Consider the following 21,220-nt stretch of genomic DNA (forward strand, 5'->3'; position numbering starts at 1 on the left):
GGGTGTGTTTTGTGTGTTTAGCTATTTTGGGTTCCTAAATTGCTATTGGGCTCTAAATTTGCTTTGGGCTTAGTGTACTAATGGGTTTGATAACAATAAAATGAACTGAGCTTGGGCTCAGTTGGTCTTTGAAGTGTAAATGGGCTTTGATTGAAGTTGGCTTTGGCTTTAGCCTATCAGTACACTAGGCTTTGGCCTTAAACTTAGGCTTGGGCTGAACTGGGCCTTTTCTTGTTCTGAACCTATTTCTGGGCCTTAATGAACTAAACCTTGGGCTTTGTATCTTTGGAATTGCACTGGGCCTTGGGCTTTAAACCTTTGGTTTCAATGAACTGAATTGGGCTCAGCTTTTGAAGTGAGTTTTGGGCTCAGCAGCAGCAGGGTAGCAGACAGCAAGAGTAGAGAAGGCAATGCAGCAGCAGCACAAGTGCTGCACAGCAGCTGCAGGGCAGTGGAATAAGAGAAGCAACAGAGTTGCAGCAAGCCAAAAGAAGTAGCAGCAATAGAGGTAAATCAGCAAATAACAGAAAACAGTGCAAGATGAATGCACAAGCAACAGAATGTACAAGCAGCAGCAGCACAAGGCAGTGAAGAAAATGCACAACAGGAGAAAATAGCAAACAAAAGCAACACAGGGCAAAAACAAGGAACAAAGCAAGTGAACCAAGGCCTAAGGCCAAGGGCAGGGATGTGGAGAAACTGAAAGTGAGGAAAACTAAGGCAAGAATACAGGCATACTAAAAGAATGGGAAGAGAATTAGCTTGCTATGAGCACTAATTTCTCCCAATGCTCAATCAACAGTGCAACCTAAGCATACACAAGGAATGGCAAGATAATCAGCTTGCTATGAGCACTGATTTCTTCCATTGCACAATCAAATCAAAGCTTCAAATGTATCTAGCCTAGCATTCCATCAAACTAACAGTGCACAAACTTAACACTAAACTAGACATGGCACTAACAGTGACAAAGCAATGAGGATAACTATCAACAGGAACATCACACATTAACAGTGAACAACACTAACAGGAATTGAAAACAAGAAATTAAAACATACACATTTAACATAAGCACATTAACAGGAAAATAACACTTTTAACATATGCAGTGAAACTAAAATTGAACATTAACAGGAGAACCTTAACAGAACATAGTTAACATGAACATGAAATTGAACTGAAACACATTAAAGAGAAAAAAAACATTAACATTAACAGGACATGAAAGTCCTGGATGCCGGCTAATCCAAGCATAAAGTTTCTACACCAATCCCACACTACATATTTATACCCAATACCCAATTAGGGTTTACAATAAAAATCCCCAAATTTCTCCAATGACAGTACAGTTAGGGTTTGGTAAATTCTTACCTAATTTGATGTAGCAACATCAAATTAAACTCGACCCATGCTTTGTAATTGCTCCCTGACCTCTTCTCATGCGCCAATTGCAACTCTAGGTTACCTAATTTATCAGTTCTTCACGCCTAGGGTTTCAGGAAAAGAAGCGTGAAAAAGTGAGAAAATAGGGAACTAGAGGGCTAGGGGGAGATGGGTTTTGGTTGTTGGTCGATAGGGTGATGATGGTGGAGGTGTGGTGGTGGCAGTGGCAGAGGTGGTGTTCTGGTGGTGGCAGGACATGGTGTTTGCAGAGCTGCAGAGGGGAAGGAAGAGGGGCTCGACTGTTTTGGGAAGAAGGGGGGTGTTTGGTTAGGTGGTAGGGCTCGGGTGCTCCAGTGTGTGGCGGCTTCATCGATTTTTGATGTTCAGCGAGACTAAGCCGTGAGATGTGGAGCTGGTAGGTAGATCGGACGGTGATGTGAAGTGAAGCTTGTAGCGACCGCTGGATTATATAATACAACAAAATCAACGATGCCAGATGGAGTTAGGTGTTGTAGTGTTAGTCGGAGATATCGAACTTCGATGCACAGCAAGGGAGCGACCGTTGGATTCAACTACCATCTAATCTGAAGGCTTGGAATTTCAGCGCTGTGGTGCTTGGCAGAGACTTCATATTTTGATGCTCTATGAAGGAGCGACCGTCGGATTCTTCTGAGAACTGATCTGATGGCTGAGAACGGAGGCGTTTTTGTGTGTAGAAAATGAGGTTGTGCGCACCATTCTTCGCGGCTTCCTTTCGTGATTTCTCCCGGCTTTTCACTACTTTTCTGCTCTTTTTGCTCCGCGACTCATCCGAACTTTATTTATTACCTAAAAATGCAAAATTAATTAAGAAAAATATTTATTCTTGAAAACAATGAAAATACAGAATATGGGATAAAATGTAGAATTAATGCATAAAAGATGAGTTAAATGCCAACAAAAAGGGATAAATATATACAATATTTGGCACTCATCAACACTCACTAAAAGAATCCCCCTACAAGTAATAACCTCTACTCTTTATATAAGATCTTACATAGTGGATGACAGCTAAGAGATCCTTTATTTTCGGAATCACTATGCGATACACTCGCTCATATAAAATCACTCGTTCTCGCACAGATCTTCACATTTTACTCGTGACTTTGCTGACATCATCCGGTGCGTCATCTCAACCTTGTTGTGTGCGATCTCCCTTGTTTGAGTTATATAGTCTTTACTTCGCATGCTTGATAACATATGCGATATTTCACTCCTACAAGGACGTCATTAATCAAACAACAAATGAACACAAAACATACCTTAAGTAAATCTTTGATTTCATGATGCTAAAGCTCAATATCATTTTCAGAAGATAGATCAAGAATTCTATCAAGCAAGTCACCGGAATTACTACTTTTCCCCACTCTATACTGCAACAATAACAATTTCTGATCTATTATCTTATTAAATATGTCTTCCAATATTCGAACATTATCCCTCATACGACGTCTAATACATTGCGCATCCAAAAATCTAAGAATCGGAAAATAATCAAAAAGATTTGATTTCACAACTTCCAAAATAACTCCTTTAACAACAGTTTTAAACGTAGAAATAAAATTTGAATCAAAATCAGCTAAATCAATTGAAAAAACTATATTTGATATCAAGTTAAGAATAGTAAGAAAAGTTGCTTGACCAATATCAACCGCACAACCAATGCTTGCATTTTGGTGAACGTGAGAAACAAGGTCAGTTAACTTTTGTTGTCTTAGGTCCTCACTTGCATCAAGTTTCTGAGCATTGAAAATGTGTGAATTTGTTAATTTTCTAAGATTTCTCCATTGAAGACACACAGATAGACAAATCATTGAAGATTTATGGTCATCATATGCCGCAATTGCGTCAGAAACGGTACGACTAGAAAACGAATGGTCACGCTTCTGAAGAATTTCTTTTGCCATTGTTGATGAGGAAATAACAACTGTTGTTGAAGAACTAAGTTTGATTGACATTAATGGTCCATAAACTTCAGTGAGCCGAGCCAATGATTCAGGATGTTTTTTTCCGAGGCTGAATAGATTTCTGATGATCGGTAAAGGAACCGGACCAGGTGGGAGATTTGTACCTGAAGATTTGGTAATCCATGACCACATTTTTAAAAATGTCCATGAAACCAACACTACGGGAAAAATATACATCTACAACTGGAGATTTACAACTCTTCGCTAAACATCGTAGAAAGTCATATGTTTTACAACTGGTATCAAAGGAAGAGTTGTCGTATATCATCACTGCCAACCCTTAGGAAACAAGGGTTTGCGCTAAGAAAACAAACGACAACTCCTTAAGCAAAAACGTTGTGACGACATTTAGCTATAACAACTCTGTTCCATAAAGGTAGTGACTAAGCCTATCACAATTTTCACAAGAGTTGTTGAAGAACACCAAAATATGATGATGAAAAATAGTGTTAGAGGGGAGATTCGAACATGAACCTACTGCATGGAAGTCTGGCTCATCAACCATCCTTACAGTTCACAAGTTTTGTTTTGTTTTGTTTTGTTTGTTTTGTAATAAAAACGTATAACAACACTTATAAGTGTTGTTGAAGTAAAAATATAGAATGTTAGAAAAAATGAGATTATAAGGGAGATTCGAACATGAATCTACTGCATGGAAGTCTAGCACATCAACCATCCTTACAGTTCACAAGTTTTGGTTGTTTTTTTTTCTTAATAAAAATGCATAACAACACTTATAAGTGTTGTTGAAGTAAAAATATAGAACGTTGGCAGAAATGAGGATTGGGGGATTTGATCCTCAGCCTCCTGCATGAAAGTCTACACCACTAACCATTCCTACACTATCACAAGTTCTGTCAAGTTTGTGGTTATTTAATATACTAATTTTAAGACAACCCTTTATAAGAGTTGTGAAACAAAATATTATGTCCAAAAAAAAGGCTCAGGTGACTAAGGCGCAAAATATTCTGAAGGAATCTTACTTGTAAATGGATGGATTCGTCGTTCTTACCAAGTTTCCGAATTAGAGTAGTCCACTCATGGAAAGGTTTTGATCTCGGAGCCTGGTTTGCATACAATATGGAGAAATAGGGTTTGTTTAAGGTTTCGTAGAATATTCCGAAGGAATCTTACCTGTAAATTGATGGATTCGTCGTTCTTACCAAGTTTCTGACTTAGAGTAGTCCACTCGCAGCCAGGTTTCGATCTCCGAGCCTGTTTTGCATGTTATATTCATAAATAGGTTTTTTTAAGGTTTCGTAGAATATTCCGAAAGAATATTACCTACAAAAGAATTGGTCGTTCGTAACAAGTTTCTGACTTAGTAGTCCACTCGCGGCCAGGTTTCGATCTCGGAGCCTGGTATGCATACAATATGCAGAAATATGGTTTGTTTAAGGTTTCGTAGAATATTCCGATGGAATCTTACCTGTAGATCGATGGATTCGTCGTTCTTACCAAGTTTCTGACTTAGTAGTCCACTCGCGGACAGGTTTCGATCTTGGAGCCTGGTTTGCATCCAATATGCATAAATAGGGTTTGTTTAAGGTTTCGTAGAATATTCCGAAGGAATCTTACCTGTAAATGGATGGATTCGTCGTTCTTACAAAGTTTCTGAATTATAGTAGTCCACTCCCGGCCAGATTTCGATCTCGGAGCCTGGTTTGCATACAATATGGAGAAATAGGGTTTGTTTAAGGTTTCGTAGAATACTCCCAAGGAATCTTACCTGTAAATGGATGGATTCGTCGTTCTTACCAAGTTTCTGACTTCGAGTAGCCCACTCGCGGCCAGGTTTCGATCTCGGAGCCTGGTTTGCATCTAATATGCATAAATAGGGTTTGTATAAGGTTTCGTAGAATATTCCGAAGGAATTTTACCTGTAAATGGATGGATTCGTCGTTCTTACCAAGTTTCTGACTTATAGTAGTCCACTCCCGGCTAGATTTTGATCTCGGAGCCTGGTTTGCATACAATATGGAGAAATAGGGTTTGTTTAAGGTTTCGTAGAATACTCCCAAGGAATCTTACCTGTAAATGGATGGATTCGTCGTTCTTACCAAGTTTCTGACTTAGAGTAGCCCACTCGCGGCCAGGTTTCTATCTCGGAGCCTGGTTTGCATCTAATATGCAGAAATAGGGTTTGTATAAGGTTTCGTAGAATATTCCGAAGGAATATTACCTGTAAATGGATGGATTCGTCGTTCTTACCAAGTTTCTAACTTAGAGTAGTCCACTCCCAGCCAGGTTTCGATCTCGGAGCCTGGTTTGCATACAATATGCAGAAATAGGTTTTTTTTAAGGTTTCTTAGAATATTCTGAAGGAATCTTACCTGTAAATGGATGGATTCGTTGTTCTTACCAAGTTTCTGACTTTGAGTGGTCAACTCACGGCCAGGTTTCGATCTCGGAGCCTTGTATGCATACAATATGTAGAAATAGGGTTTGTTTAAGGTTTCGTAGATTATTCCGAAGGAATCTTACCTGTAAATAGATGAATTCGTCGTTCTTACCAAGTTTCTGACTTAGTAGTCCACTCGCGGCCAGGTTTCGATCTTGGAGCCTGGTTTGCATCCAATATGCATAAATAGGGTTTGTTTAAGTTTTCGTAGAATATTCCGAAGGAATCTTACCTGTAAATGGATGGATTCGTCGTTCTTACCAAGTTTCTGACTTATAGTAGTCCACTCCCGGCCAGATTTCGATCTCGGAGCCTGGTTTGCATACAATATGGAGAAATAGGGTTTGTTTAAGGTTTCGTAGCATACTCCCAAGGAATCTTACCTGTAAATGGATGGATTCGTCGTTCTTACCAAGTTTCTGACTTAGAGTAGCCCACTCGCAGCCAGGTTTCGATCTCGGAGCCTGGTTTGCATCTAATATGCAGAAATAGGGTTTGTATAAGGTTTCGTAGAATATTCCGAAGGAATCTTACCTGAAAATGGATGGATTCGTCGTTCTTACCAAGTTTCTGACTTAGAGTAGTCCACTCCCAGCCAGGTTTCGCTCTCGCAGCCTGTTTTGCATATAATATGCAGAAATAGGGTTTGTTTAAGGTTTCGTAGAATACTCCCAAGGAATCTTACCTGTAAATGGATGGATTCGTCGTTCTTACCAATTTTCTGACTTATAGTAGTCCACTCCCAGCCAGATTTCGATCTCGGAGCCTGGTTTGCATACAATATGGATAAATAGGGTTTGTTTAAGGTTTCGTAGAATACTCCCAAGGAATCTTACCTGTAAATAGATGGATTCGTCGTTCTTACCAAGTTTCTGACTTAGAGTAGCCCACTCGCGGCCAGGTTTCGATCTCGGAGCCTGGTTTGCATCTAATATGCAGAAATAGGGTTTGTATAAGGTTTCGTAGAATATACCAAAGGAATCTTACCTGTAAATGGATGGATTCGTCGTTCTTACCAAGTTTCTGACTTATAGTAGTCCACTCCCAGCCAGATTTCGATCTCGGAGCATGGTTTGCATACAATATGGAGAAATAGGGTTTGTTTAAGGATTCGTAGAATACTCCCAAGGAATCTTACCTGTAAATGGATGGATTCGTCGTTCTTACCAAGTTTCTGACTTATAGTAGTCCACTCCCAGCCAGATTTCGATCTCGGAGCCTGGTTTGCATACAATATGGATAAATAGGGTTTGTTTAAGGTTTCGTAGAATACTCCCAAGGAATCTTACCTGTAAATTGATGGATTCGTCGTTCTTACCAAGTTTCTGACTTAGAGTAGCCCACTCGCGGCCAGGTTTCGATCTCGGAGCCTGGTTTGCATCTAATATGCAGAAATAGCGTTTGTATAAGGTTTCGTAGAATATTCCGAAGGAATCTTACCTGTAAATGGATGGATTCGTCGTTCTTACCAAGTTTCTGACTTAGAGTAGCCCACTCGCAGACATGTTTCGATCTCGGAGCCTGGTTTGCATCTAATATGCAGAAATAGGGTTTGTATAAGGTTTCGTAGAATATTCCGAAGGAATCTTATCTGTAAATGGATGGATTCGTCGTTCTTACCAAGGTTCTGACTTATAGTAGTCCACTCCCGGCTAGATTTCGATGTCGGAGCCTGGTTTGCATATAATATGGACAAATAGGGTTTGTTTAAGGTTTCGTAGAATACTCCCAAGGAATCTTACCTGTAAATTGATGGATTCGTCGTTCTTACCAAGTTTCTGACTTAGAGTAGCCCACTCGCGGCCAGGTTTCGATCTCGGAGCCTGGTTTGCATCTAATATGCAGAAATAGCGTTTGTATAAGGTTTCGTAGAATATACCAAAGGAATCTTACCTGTAAATGGATAGATTCGTCGTTCTTACCAAGTTTCTGACTTATAGTAGCCCACTCCCAGCCAGATTTCGATCTCGGAGCATGGTTTGCATACAATATGGAGAAATAGGGTTTGTTTAAGGATTCGTAGAATACTCCCAAGGAATCTTACCTGTAAATGGATGGATTCGTCGTTCTTACCAAGTTTCTGACTTATAGTAGTCCACTCCCAGCCAGATTTCGATCTCGGAGCATGGTTTGCATCTAATATGTAGAGATAGGGTTTGTATAAGGTTTCGTAGAATATTCCGAAGGAATCTTACCTGTAAATGGATGGATTCGTCGTTCTTACCAAGTTTCTGACTTATAGTAGTCCACTCCCGGCTAGATTTCGATCTCGGAGCCTGGTTTGCATACAATATGGAGAAATAGGGTTTGTTTAAGGTTTCGTAGAATACTCCCAAGGAATCTTACCTGTAAATGGATGGATTCGTCGTTCTTACCAAGTTTCTGACTTATAAAAGTCCACTCCCGGCTAGATTTCGATCTCGGAGCCTGGTTTGCATACAATATGGAGAAATAGGGTTTGTTTAAGGTTTCGTAGAATACTCCCAAGGAATCTTACCTGTAAATGGATGGATTCGTCGTTCTTACCAAGTTTCTGACTTAGAGTAGCCCACTCGCGGCCAGGTTTCGATCTCGGAGCCTGGTTTGCATCTAATATGCAGAAATAGCGTTTGTATAAGGTTTCGTAGAATATTCCGAAGGAATCTTACCTGTAAATGGATGGATTCGTCGTTCTTACCAAGTTTCTGACTTAGAGTAGCCCACTCGCAGCCAGGTTTCGATCTCGGAGCCTGGTTTGCATCTAATATGCAGAAATAGGGTTTGTATAAGGTTTCGTAGAATATTCCGAAGGAATCTTACCTGTAAATGGATGGATTTGTCGTTCTTACCAAGTTTCTAACTTAGAGTAGTCCACTCCCAGCCAGGTTTCGATCTCGGAGCCTGGTTTGCATACAATATGAAGAAATAGGGTTTGTTTAAGGTTTCGTAGAATATTCCGAAGGAATCTTACCTGTAAATGGATGAATTCGTCATTCTTACCAAGTTTCTGACTTATAGTAGTCCACTCGCGGCCATGTTTCGATCTTTGAGCCTGGTTTGCATCCAATATGCATAAATAGGGTTTGTTTAAGGTTTCGTAGAATACTCCCAAGGAATCTTACCTGTAAATTGATGGATTCGTCGTTCTTACCAAGTTTCTGACTTAGAGTAGCCCACTCGCGGCCAGGTTTCGATCTCGGAGCCTGGTTTGCATCTAATATGCAGAAATAGCGTTTGTATAAGGTTTCGTAGAATATTCCGAAGGAATCTTACCTGTAAATGGATGGATTCGTCGTTCTTACCAAGTTTCTGACTAAGAGTAGCCCACTCGCAGCCAGGTTTCGATCTCGGAGCCTGGTTTGCATACAATATGAAGAAATATGGTTTGTATAAGGTTTCGTAGAATATTCCGAAGGAATCTTATCTGTAAATGGATTGATTCGTCGTTCTTACAAAGTTTCTGACTTATAGTAGTCCACTCCCGGCTAGATTTCGATGTCGGAGCCTGGTTTGCATATAATATGGACAAATAGGGTTTGTTTAAGGTTTCGTAGAATACTCCCATGGAATCTTACCTGTAAATGGATGGCTTCGTCGTTCTTACCAAGTTTCTGACTCAGAGTAGCCCACTCGCGGCCAGGTTTCGATCTCGGAGCCTGGTTTGCATCTAATATGCAGAAATAGCGTTTGTATAAGGTTTCGTAGAATATTCCGAAGGAATCTTACCTGTAAATGGATGGATTCGTCGTTCTTACCAAGTTTCTGACTTAGAGTAGCCCACTCGCAGACATGTTTCGATCTCGGAGCCTGGTTTGCATCTAATATGCAGAAATAGGGTTTGTATAAGGTTTCGTAGAATATTCCGAAGGAATCTTATCTGTAAATGGATGGATTCGTCGTTCTTACCAAGGTTCTGACTTATAGTAGTCCACTCCCGGCTAGATTTCGATGTCGGAGCCTGGTTTGCATATAATATGGACAAATAGGGTTTGTTTAAGGTTTCGTAGAATACTCCCAAGGAATCTTACCTGTAAATTGATGGATTCGTCGTTCTTACCAAGTTTCTGACTTAGAGTAGCCCACTCGCGGCCAGGTTTCGATCTCGGAGCCTGGTTTGCATCTAATATGCAGAAATAGCGTTTGTATAAGGTTTCGTAGAATATTCCGAAGGAATCTTACCTGTAAATGGATGGATTCGTCGTTCTTACCAAGTTTCTGACTTAGAGTAGCCCACTCGCAGCCAGGTTTCGATCTCGGAGCCTGGTTTGCATCTAATATGCAGAAATATGGTTTGTATAAGGTTTCGTAGAATATTCCGAAGGAATCTTATCTGTAAATGGATGGATTCGTCGTTCTTTTCAAGTTTCTGACTTATAGTAGTCCACTCCCGGCTAGATTTCGATGTCGGAGCCTGGTTTGCATATAATATGGACAAATAGGGTTTGTTTAAGGTTTCGTAGAATACTCCCATGGAATCTTACCTGTAAATGGATGGATTCGTCGTTCTTACCAAGTTTCTGACTTCGAGTAGCCCACTCGCGGCCAGGTTTCGATCTCGGAGCCTGGTTTGCATCTAATATGCATAAATAGGGTTTGTATAAGGTTTCGTAGAATATTCCGAAGGAATTTTACCTGTAAATGGATGGATTCGTCGTTCTTACCAAGTTTCTGACTTATAGTAGTCCACTCCCGGCTAGATTTTGATCTCGGAGCCTGGTTTGCATACAATATGGAGAAATAGGGTTTGTTTAAGGTTTCGTAGAATACTCCCAAGGAATCTTACCTGTAAATGGATGGATTCGTCGTTCTTACCAAGTTTCTGACTTAGAGTAGCCCACTCGCGGCCAGGTTTCTATCTCGGAGCCTGGTTTGCATCTAATATGCAGAAATAGGGTTTGTATAAGGTTTCGTAGAATATTCCGAAGGAATATTACCTGTAAATGGATGGATTCGTCGTTCTTACCAAGTTTCTAACTTAGAGTAGTCCACTCCCAGCCAGGTTTCGATCTCGGAGCCTGGTTTGCATACAATATGCAGAAATAGGTTTTTTTTAAGGTTTCTTAGAATATTCTGAAGGAATCTTACCTGTAAATGGATGGATTCGTTGTTCTTACCAAGTTTCTGACTTTGAGTGGTCAACTCACGGCCAGGTTTCGATCTCGGAGCCTTGTATGCATACAATATGTAGAAATAGGGTTTGTTTAAGGTTTCGTAGATTATTCCGAAGGAATCTTACCTGTAAATAGATGAATTCGTCGTTCTTACCAAGTTTCTGACTTAGTAGTCCACTCGCGGCCAGGTTTCGATCTTGGAGCCTGGTTTGCATCCAATATGCATAAATAGGGTTTGTTTAAGTTTTCGTAGAATATTCCGAAGGAATCTTACCTGTAAATGGATGGATTCGTCGTTCTTACCAAGTTTCTGACTTATAGTAGTCCACTCCCGGCCAGATTTCGATCTCGGAGCCTGGTTTGCATACAATATGGAGAAATAGGGTTTGTTTAAGGTTTCGTAGCATACTCCCAAGGAATCTTACCTGTAAATGGATGGATTCGTCGTTCTTACCAAGTTTCTGACTTAGAGTAGCCCACTCGCAGCCAGGTTTCGATCTCGGAGCCTGGTTTGCATCTAATATGCAGAAATAGGGTTTGTATAAGGTTTCGTAGAATATTCCGAAGGAATCTTACCTGAAAATGGATGGATTCGTCGTTCTTACCAAGTTTCTGACTTAGAGTAGTCCACTCCCAGCCAGGTTTCGCTCTCGCAGCCTGTTTTGCATATAATATGCAGAAATAGGGTTTGTTTAAGGTTTCGTAGAATACTCCCAAGGAATCTTACCTGTAAATGGATGGATTCGTCGTTCTTACCAATTTTCTGACTTATAGTAGTCCACTCCCAGCCAGATTTCGATCTCGGAGCCTGGTTTGCATACAATATGGATAAATAGGGTTTGTTTAAGGTTTCGTAGAATACTCCCAAGGAATCTTACCTGTAAATAGATGGATTCGTCGTTCTTACCAAGTTTCTGACTTAGAGTAGCCCACTCGCGGCCAGGTTTCGATCTCGGAGCCTGGTTTGCATCTAATATGCAGAAATAGGGTTTGTATAAGGTTTCGTAGAATATACCAAAGGAATCTTACCTGTAAATGGATGGATTCGTCGTTCTTACCAAGTTTCTGACTTATAGTAGTCCACTCCCAGCCAGATTTCGATCTCGGAGCATGGTTTGCATACAATATGGAGAAATAGGGTTTGTTTAAGGATTCGTAGAATACTCCCAAGGAATCTTACCTGTAAATGGATGGATTCGTCGTTCTTACCAAGTTTCTGACTTATAGTAGTCCACTCCCAGCCAGATTTCGATCTCGGAGCCTGGTTTGCATACAATATGGATAAATAGGGTTTGTTTAAGGTTTCGTAGAATACTCCCAAGGAATCTTACCTGTAAATTGATGGATTCGTCGTTCTTACCAAGTTTCTGACTTAGAGTAGCCCACTCGCGGCCAGGTTTCGATCTCGGAGCCTGGTTTGCATCTAATATGCAGAAATAGCGTTTGTATAAGGTTTCGTAGAATATTCCGAAGGAATCTTACCTGTAAATGGATGGATTCGTCGTTCTTACCAAGTTTCTGACTTAGAGTAGCCCACTCGCAGACATGTTTCGATCTCGGAGCCTGGTTTGCATCTAATATGCAGAAATAGGGTTTGTATAAGGTTTCGTAGAATATTCCGAAGGAATCTTATCTGTAAATGGATGGATTCGTCGTTCTTACCAAGGTTCTGACTTATAGTAGTCCACTCCCGGCTAGATTTCGATGTCGGAGCCTGGTTTGCATATAATATGGACAAATAGGGTTTGTTTAAGGTTTCGTAGAATACTCCCAAGGAATCTTACCTGTAAATTGATGGATTCGTCGTTCTTACCAAGTTTCTGACTTAGAGTAGCCCACTCGCGGCCAGGTTTCGATCTCGGAGCCTGGTTTGCATCTAATATGCAGAAATAGCGTTTGTATAAGGTTTCGTAGAATATACCAAAGGAATCTTACCTGTAAATGGATAGATTCGTCGTTCTTACCAAGTTTCTGACTTATAGTAGCCCACTCCCAGCCAGATTTCGATCTCGGAGCATGGTTTGCATACAATATGGAGAAATAGGGTTTGTTTAAGGATTCGTAGAATACTCCCAAGGAATCTTACCTGTAAATGGATGGATTCGTCGTTCTTACCAAGTTTCTGACTTATAGTAGTCCACTCCCAGCCAGATTTCGATCTCGGAGCATGGTTTGCATCTAATATGTAGAGATAGGGTTTGTATAAGGTTTCGTAGAATATTCCGAAGGAATCTTACCTGTAAATGGATGGATTCGTCGTTCTTACCAAGTTTCTGACTTATAGTAGTCCACTCCCGGCTAGATTTCGATCTCGGAGCCTGGTTTGCATACAATATGGAGAAATAGGGTTTGTTTAAGGTTTCGTAGAATACTCCCAAGGAATCTTACCTGTAAATGGATGGATTCGTCGTTCTTACCAAGTTTCTGACTTATAAAAGTCCACTCCCGGCTAGATTTCGATCTCGGAGCCTGGTTTGCATACAATATGGAGAAATAGGGTTTGTTTAAGGTTTCGTAGAATACTCCCAAGGAATCTTACCTGTAAATGGATGGATTCGTCGTTCTTACCAAGTTTCTGACTTAGAGTAGCCCACTCGCGGCCAGGTTTCGATCTCGGAGCCTGGTTTGCATCTAATATGCAGAAATAGCGTTTGTATAAGGTTTCGTAGAATATTCCGAAGGAATCTTACCTGTAAATGGATGGATTCGTCGTTCTTACCAAGTTTCTGACTTAGAGTAGCCCACTCGCAGCCAGGTTTCGATCTCGGAGCCTGGTTTGCATCTAATATGCAGAAATAGGGTTTGTATAAGGTTTCGTAGAATATTCCGAAGGAATCTTACCTGTAAATGGATGGATTTGTCGTTCTTACCAAGTTTCTAACTTAGAGTAGTCCACTCCCAGCCAGGTTTCGATCTCGGAGCCTGGTTTGCATACAATATGAAGAAATAGGGTTTGTTTAAGGTTTCGTAGAATATTCCGAAGGAATCTTACCTGTAAATGGATGAATTCGTCATTCTTACCAAGTTTCTGACTTATAGTAGTCCACTCGCGGCCATGTTTCGATCTTTGAGCCTGGTTTGCATCCAATATGCATAAATAGGGTTTGTTTAAGGTTTCGTAGAATACTCCCAAGGAATCTTACCTGTAAATTGATGGATTCGTCGTTCTTACCAAGTTTCTGACTTAGAGTAGCCCACTCGCGGCCAGGTTTCGATCTCGGAGCCTGGTTTGCATCTAATATGCAGAAATAGCGTTTGTATAAGGTTTCGTAGAATATTCCGAAGGAATCTTACCTGTAAATGGATGGATTCGTCGTTCTTACCAAGTTTCTGACTAAGAGTAGCCCACTCGCAGCCAGGTTTCGATCTCGGAGCCTGGTTTGCATACAATATGAAGAAATATGGTTTGTATAAGGTTTCGTAGAATATTCCGAAGGAATCTTATCTGTAAATGGATTGATTCGTCGTTCTTACAAAGTTTCTGACTTATAGTAGTCCACTCCCGGCTAGATTTCGATGTCGGAGCCTGGTTTGCATATAATATGGACAAATAGGGTTTGTTTAAGGTTTCGTAGAATACTCCCATGGAATCTTACCTGTAAATGGATGGCTTCGTCGTTCTTACCAAGTTTCTGACTCAGAGTAGCCCACTCGCGGCCAGGTTTCGATCTCGGAGCCTGGTTTGCATCTAATATGCAGAAATAGCGTTTGTATAAGGTTTCGTAGAATATTCCGAAGGAATCTTACCTGTAAATGGATGGATTCGTCGTTCTTACCAAGTTTCTGACTTAGAGTAGCCCACTCGCAGACATGTTTCGATCTCGGAGCCTGGTTTGCATCTAATATGCAGAAATAGGGTTTGTATAAGGTTTCGTAGAATATTCCGAAGGAATCTTATCTGTAAATGGATGGATTCGTCGTTCTTACCAAGGTTCTGACTTATAGTAGTCCACTCCCGGCTAGATTTCGATGTCGGAGCCTGGTTTGCATATAATATGGACAAATAGGGTTTGTTTAAGGTTTCGTAGAATACTCCCAAGGAATCTTACCTGTAAATTGATGGATTCGTCGTTCTTACCAAGTTTCTGACTTAGAGTAGCCCACTCGCGGCCAGGTTTCGATCTCGGAGCCTGGTTTGCATCTAATATGCAGAAATAGCGTTTGTATAAGGTTTCGTAGAATATTCCGAAGGAATCTTACCTGTAAATGGATGGATTCGTCGTTCTTACCAAGTTTCTGACTTAGAGTAGCCCACTCGCAGCCAGGTTTCGATCTCGGAGCCTGGTTTGCATCTAATATGCAGAAATATGGTTTGTATAAGGTTTCGTAGAATATTCCGAAGGAATCTTATCTGTAAATGGATGGATTCGTCGTTCTTTTCAAGTTTCTGACTTATAGTAGTCCACTCCCGGCTAGATTTCGATGTCGGAGCCTGGTTTGCATATAATATGGACAAATAGGGTTTGTTTAAGGTTTCGTAGAATACTCCCATGGAATCTTACCTGTAAATGGATGGCTTCGTTGTTCTTACCAAGTTTCTGACTCAAAGTAGCCCACTCGCGGCCAGGTTTCGATTTCGGAGCCTGGTTTGCATCTAATATGCAGAAATAGGGGTTGTATAAGGTTTCGTAGAATATTTCGAAGGAATCTTACCTGTAAATGGATGGATTCGTCGTTCTTACCAAGTTTCTGACTTATAGTAGTCCACTCCCGGCTAGATTTCGATGTCGGAGCCTGGTTTGCATACAATATGGAGAAATAGGGTTTGTTTAAGGTTTCGTAGAATACTCCCAAGGAATCTTACCTGTAAATGGATGGATTCGTCGTTCTTACCAAGTTTCTGACTTAGAGTAGCCCACTCGCGGCCAGGTTTCGATCTCGGAGCCTGGTTTGCATCTAATATGCAGAAATAGGGTTTGTATAAGGTTTCGTAGAATATTCCGAAGGAATCTTACCTGTAAATGGATGGATTCGTCTTTCTTACCAAGTTTCTAACTTAGAGTAGTCCACTCCCAGCCAGGTTTCGATCTCGGATCCTGGTTTGCATACAATATGCAGAAATAGGGTTTTTTTAAGGTTTCTTAGAATATTCTGAAGGAATCTTACCTGTAAATGGATGGATTCGTTGTTCTTACCAAGTTTCTGACTTTGAGTAGTCAACTCACGGCCAGGTTTCGATCTCGGAGCCTTGTATGCATACAATATGTAGAAATAGGGTTTGTTTAAGGTTTCGTAGAATATTCCGAAGGAATCTTACCTGTAAATAGATGAATTCGTCGTTCTTACCAAGTTTCTGACTTATAGTAGTCCACTCCCGGCCAGATTTCGATCTCGGAGCCTGGTTTGCATACAATATGGAGAAATAGGGTTTGTTTAAGGTTTCGTAGAATACTCCCAAGGAATCTTACCTGTAAATGGATGGATTCGTCGTTCTTACCAATTTTCTGACTTGTAGTAGTCCACTCCCAGCCAGATTTCGATCTCGGAGCCTGGTTTGCATACAATATGTATAAATAGGGTTTGTTTAAGGTTTCGTAGAATACTCCCAAGGAATCTTACCTGTAAATAAATGGATTCGTCGTTCTTACCAAGTTTCTGACTTAGAGTAGCCCACTCGCGGCCAGGTTTCGATCTCGGAGCCTGGTTTGCATCTAATATGCAGAAATAGGGTTTGTATAAGGTTTTGTAGAATATACCAAAGGAATCTTACCTGTAAATGGATGGATTCGTCGTTCTTACCAAGTTTCTGACTTATAGTAGTCCACTCCCAGCCAGATTTCGATCTCGGAGCATGGTTTGCATAAAATATGGAGAAATAGGGTTTGTTTAAGGATTCGTAGAATACTCCCAAGGAATCTTACCTGTAAATGGATGGATTCGTCGTTCTTACCAAGTTTCTGACTTATAGTAGTCCACTCCCAGCCAGATTTCGATCTCGGAGCCTTGTTTGCATACAATATGGATAAATAGGGTTTGTTTAAGGTTTCGTAGAATACTCCCAAGGAATCTTACCTGTAAATTGATGGATTCGTCGTTCTTACCAAGTTTCTGACTTAGAGTAGCCCACTCGCGGCCAGGTTTCGATCTCGGAGCCTGGTTTGCATCTAATATGCAGAAATAGCGTTTGTATAAGGTTTCGTAGAATATACCAAAGGAATCTTACCTGTAAATGGATAGATTCGTCGTTCTTACCAAGTTTCTGACTTATAGTAGCCCACTCGCAGCCAGATTTCGATCTCGGAGCATGGTTTGCATACAATATGGAGAAATAGGGTTTGTTTAAGGATTCGTAGAATACTCCCAAGGAATCTTACCTGTAAATGGATGGATTCGTCGTTCTTACCAAGTTTCTGACTTATAGTAGTCCACTCCCGGCTAGATTTCGATGTCGGAGCCTGGTTTGCATACAATATGGAGAAATAGGGTTTGTTTAAGGTTTCGTAGAATACTCCCAAGGAATCTTACCTGTAAATGGATGGATTCGTCGTTCTTACCAAGTTTCTGACTTAGAGTATCCCACTCGCGGCCAGGTTTCGATCTCGGAGCCTGGTTTGCATCTAATATGCAGAAATAGGGTTTGTATAAGGTTTCGTAGAATATTCCGAAGGAATCTTACCTGTAAATGGATGGATTCGTCGTTCTTACCAAGTTTCTGACTTAGAGTAGCCCACTCGCAGCCAGGTTTCGATCTCGGAGCCTGGTTTGCATACAATATGCAGAAATAGGGTTTGTTTAAGGTATCGTAGAATACTCCCAAGGAATCTTACCTGTAAATCGATGGATTCGTCGTTCTTACCAAGTTTCTGACTTATAGTAGTCCACTCCCGGCCAGATTTCGATCTCGGAGCCTGGTTTGCATACAATATGGAGAAATAGGGTTTGTTTAAGGTTTCGTAGAATACTCCCAAGGAATCTTACCTGTAAATGGATGGATTCGTCGTTCTTACCAATTTTCTGACTTGTAGTAGTCCACTCCCAGCCAGATTTCGATCTCGGAGCCTGGTTTGCATACAATATGTATAAATAGGGTTTGTTTAAGGTTTCGTAGAATACTCCCAAGGAATCTTACCTGTAAATAAATGGATTCGTCGTTCTTACCAAGTTTCTGACTTAGAGTAGCCCACTCGCGGCCAGGTTTCGATCTCGGAGCCTGGTTTGCATCTAATATGCAGAAATAGGGTTTGTATAAGGTTTCGTAGAATATACCAAAGGAATCTTACCTGTAAATGGATGGATTCGTCGTTCTTACCAAGTTTCTGACTTATAGTAGTCCACTCCCAGCCAGATTTCGATCTCGGAGCATGGTTTGCATACAATATGGAGAAATAGGGTTTGTTTAAGGATTCGTAGAATACTCCCAAGGAATCTTACCTGTAAATGGATGGATTCGTCGTTCTTACCAAGTTTCTGACTTATAGTAGTCCACTCCCAGCCAGATTTCGATCTCGGAGCCTGGTTTGCATACAATATGGATAAATAGGGTTTGTTTAAGGTTTCGTAGAATACTCCCAAGGAATCTTACCTGTAAATTGATGGATTCGTCGTTCTTACCAAGTTTCTGACTTAGAGTAGCCCACTCGCGGCCAGGTTTCGATCTCGGAGCCTGGTTTGCATCTAATATGCAGAAATAGCGTTTGTATAAGGTTTCGTAGAATATTCCGAAGGAATCTTACCTGTAAATGGATGGATTCGTCGTTCTTACCAAGTTTCTGACTTAGAGTAGCCCACTCGCAGACATGTTTCGATCTCGGAGCCTGGTTTGCATCTAATATGCAGAAATAGGGTTTGTATAAGGTTTCGTAGAATATTCCGAAGGAATCTTATCTGTAAATGGATGGATTCGTCGTTCTTACCAAGGTTCTGACTTATAGTAGTCCACTCCCGGCTAGATTTCGATGTCGGAGCCTGGTTTGCATATAATATGGACAAATAGGGTTTGTTTAAGGTTTCGTAGAATACTCCCATGGAATCTTACCTGTAAATGGTTGGCTTCGTCGTTCTTACCAAGTTTCTGACTCAAAGTAGCCCACTCGCGGCCAGGTTTCGATTTCGGAGCCTGGTTTGCATCTAATATGCAGAAATAGGGGTTGTATAAGGTTTCGTAGAATATTTCGAAGGAATCTTACCTGTAAATGGATGGATTCGTCGTTCTTACCAAGTTTCTGACTTATAGTAGTCCACTCCCGGCTAGATTTCGATGTCGGAGCCTGGTTTGCATACAATATGGAGAAATAGGGTTTGTTTAAGGTTTCGTAGAATACTCCCAAGGAATCTTACCTGTAAATGGATGGATTCGTCGTTCTTACCAAGTTTCTGACTTAGAGTAGCCCACTCGCGGCCAGGTTTCGATCTCGGAGCCTGGTTTGCATCTAATATGCAGAAATAGGGTTTGTATAAGGTTTCGTAGAATATACCAAAGGAATCTTACCTGTAAATGGATAGATTCGTCGTTCTTACCAAGTTTCTGACTTATAGTAGCCCACTCGCAGCCAGATTTCGATCTCGGAGCATGGTTTGCATACAATATGGAGAAATAGGGTTTGTTTAAGGATTCGTAGAATACTCCCAAGGAATCTTACCTGTAAATGGATGGATTCGTCGTTCTTACCAAGTTTCTGACTTATAGTAGTCCACTCCCGGCTAGATTTCGATGTCGGAGCCTGGTTTGCATACAATATGGAGAAATAGGGTTTGTTTAAGGTTTCGTAGAATACTCCCAAGGAATCTTACCTGTAAATGGATGGATTCGTCGTTCTTACCAAGTTTCTGACTTAGAGTATCCCACTCGCGGCCAGGTTTCGATCTCGGAGCCTGGTTTGCATCTAATATGCAGAAATAGGGTTTGTATAAGGTTTCGTAGAATATTCCGAAGGAATCTTACCTGTAAATGGATGGATTCGTCGTTCTTACCAAGTTTCTGACTTAGAGTAGCCCACTCGCAGCCAGGTTTCGATCTCGGAGCCTGGTTTGCATACAATATGCAGAAATAGGGTTTGTTTAAGGTATCGTAGAATACTCCCAAGGAATCTTACCTGTAAATCGATGGATTCGTCGTTCTTACCAAGTTTCTGACTTATAGTAGTCCACTCCCGGCCAGATTTCGATCTCGGAGCCTGGTTTGCATACAATATGGAGAAATAGGGTTTGTTTAAGGTTTCGTAGAATACTCCCAAGGAATCTTACCTGTAAATGGATGGATTCGTCGTTCTTACCAATTTTCTGACTTGTAGTAGTCCACTCCCAGCCAGATTTCGATCTCGGAGCCTGGTTTGCATACAATATGTATAAATAGGGTTTGTTTAAGGTTTCGTAGAATACTCCCAAGGAATCTTACCTGTAAATAAATGGATTCGTCGTTCTTACCAAGTTTCTGACTTAGAGTAGCCCACTCGCGGCCAGGTTTCGATCTCGGAGCCTGGTTTGCATCTAATATGCAGAAATAGGGTTTGTATAAGGTTTCGTAGAATATACCAAAGGAATCTTACCTGTAAATGGATGGATTCGTCGTTCTTACCAAGTTTCTGACTTATAGTAGTCCACTCCCAGCCAGATTTCGATCTCGGAGCATGGTTTGCATACAATATGGAGAAATAGGGTTTGTTTAAGGATTCGTAGAATACTCCCAAGGAATCTTACCTGTAAATGGATGGATTCGTCGTTCTTACCAAGTTTCTGACTTATAGTAGTCCACTCCCAGCCAGATTTCGATCTCGGAGCCTTGTTTGCATACAATATGGATAAATAGGGTTTGTTTAAGGTTTCGTAGAATACTCCCAAGGAATCTTACCTGTAAATTGATGGATTCGTCGTTCTTACCAAGTTTCTGACTTAGAGTAGCCCACTCGCGGCCAGGTTTCGATCTCGGAGCCTGGTTTGCATCTAATATGCAGAAATAGCGTTTGTATAAGGTTTCGTAGAATATTCCGAAGGAATCTTACCTGTAAATGGATGGATTCGTCGTTCTTACCAAGTTTCTGACTTATAGTAGCCCACTCGCAGCCAGATTTCGATCTCGGAGCATGGTTTGCATACAATATGGAGAAATAGGGTTTGTTTAAGGATTCGTAGAATACTCCCAAGGAATCTTACCTGTAAATGGATGGATTCGTCGTTCTTACCAAGTTTCTGACTTGTAGTAGTCCACTCCCGGCCAGATTTCGATCTCGGAGCCTGGTTTGCATACAATATGGATAAATAGGGTTTGTTTAAGGTTTCGTAGAATACTCCCAAGGAATCTTACCTGTAAATTGATGGATTCGTCGTTCTTACCAAGTTTCTGACTTAGAGTAGCCCACTCGCGGCCAGGTTTCGATCTCGGAGCCTGGTTTGCATCTAATATG

The 21,220-nt window shown here is 41.0% G+C and overlaps 1 protein-coding gene across 1 annotated transcript; it reads right to left on the reverse strand.

Annotated features, from left to right (window-relative positions):
* Positions 1 to 2,711: 2,711 nt before the first annotated feature.
* Positions 2,712 to 3,521, reverse strand: LOC113305267 (geraniol 8-hydroxylase-like). The gene has a single exon (XM_026554341.1). It carries the CDS (start codon positions 3,519 to 3,521, stop codon positions 2,712 to 2,714), a length of 810 nt encoding a protein of 269 aa, XP_026410126.1.
* Positions 3,522 to 21,220: the final 17,699 nt, after the last annotated feature.

This window comes from Papaver somniferum, chromosome 8 (assembly GCF_003573695.1).
Source record: "Papaver somniferum cultivar HN1 chromosome 8, ASM357369v1, whole genome shotgun sequence".
NCBI classification, from domain to species: Eukaryota; Viridiplantae; Streptophyta; class Magnoliopsida; order Ranunculales; family Papaveraceae; genus Papaver; species Papaver somniferum.

Coding starts and splice junctions, on each gene's coding strand:
- LOC113305267 (XM_026554341.1), bottom strand. CDS start 3,521: ATGTGGTCATGGATTACCAAATCTTCAGGTACAAATCTCCCACCTGGT.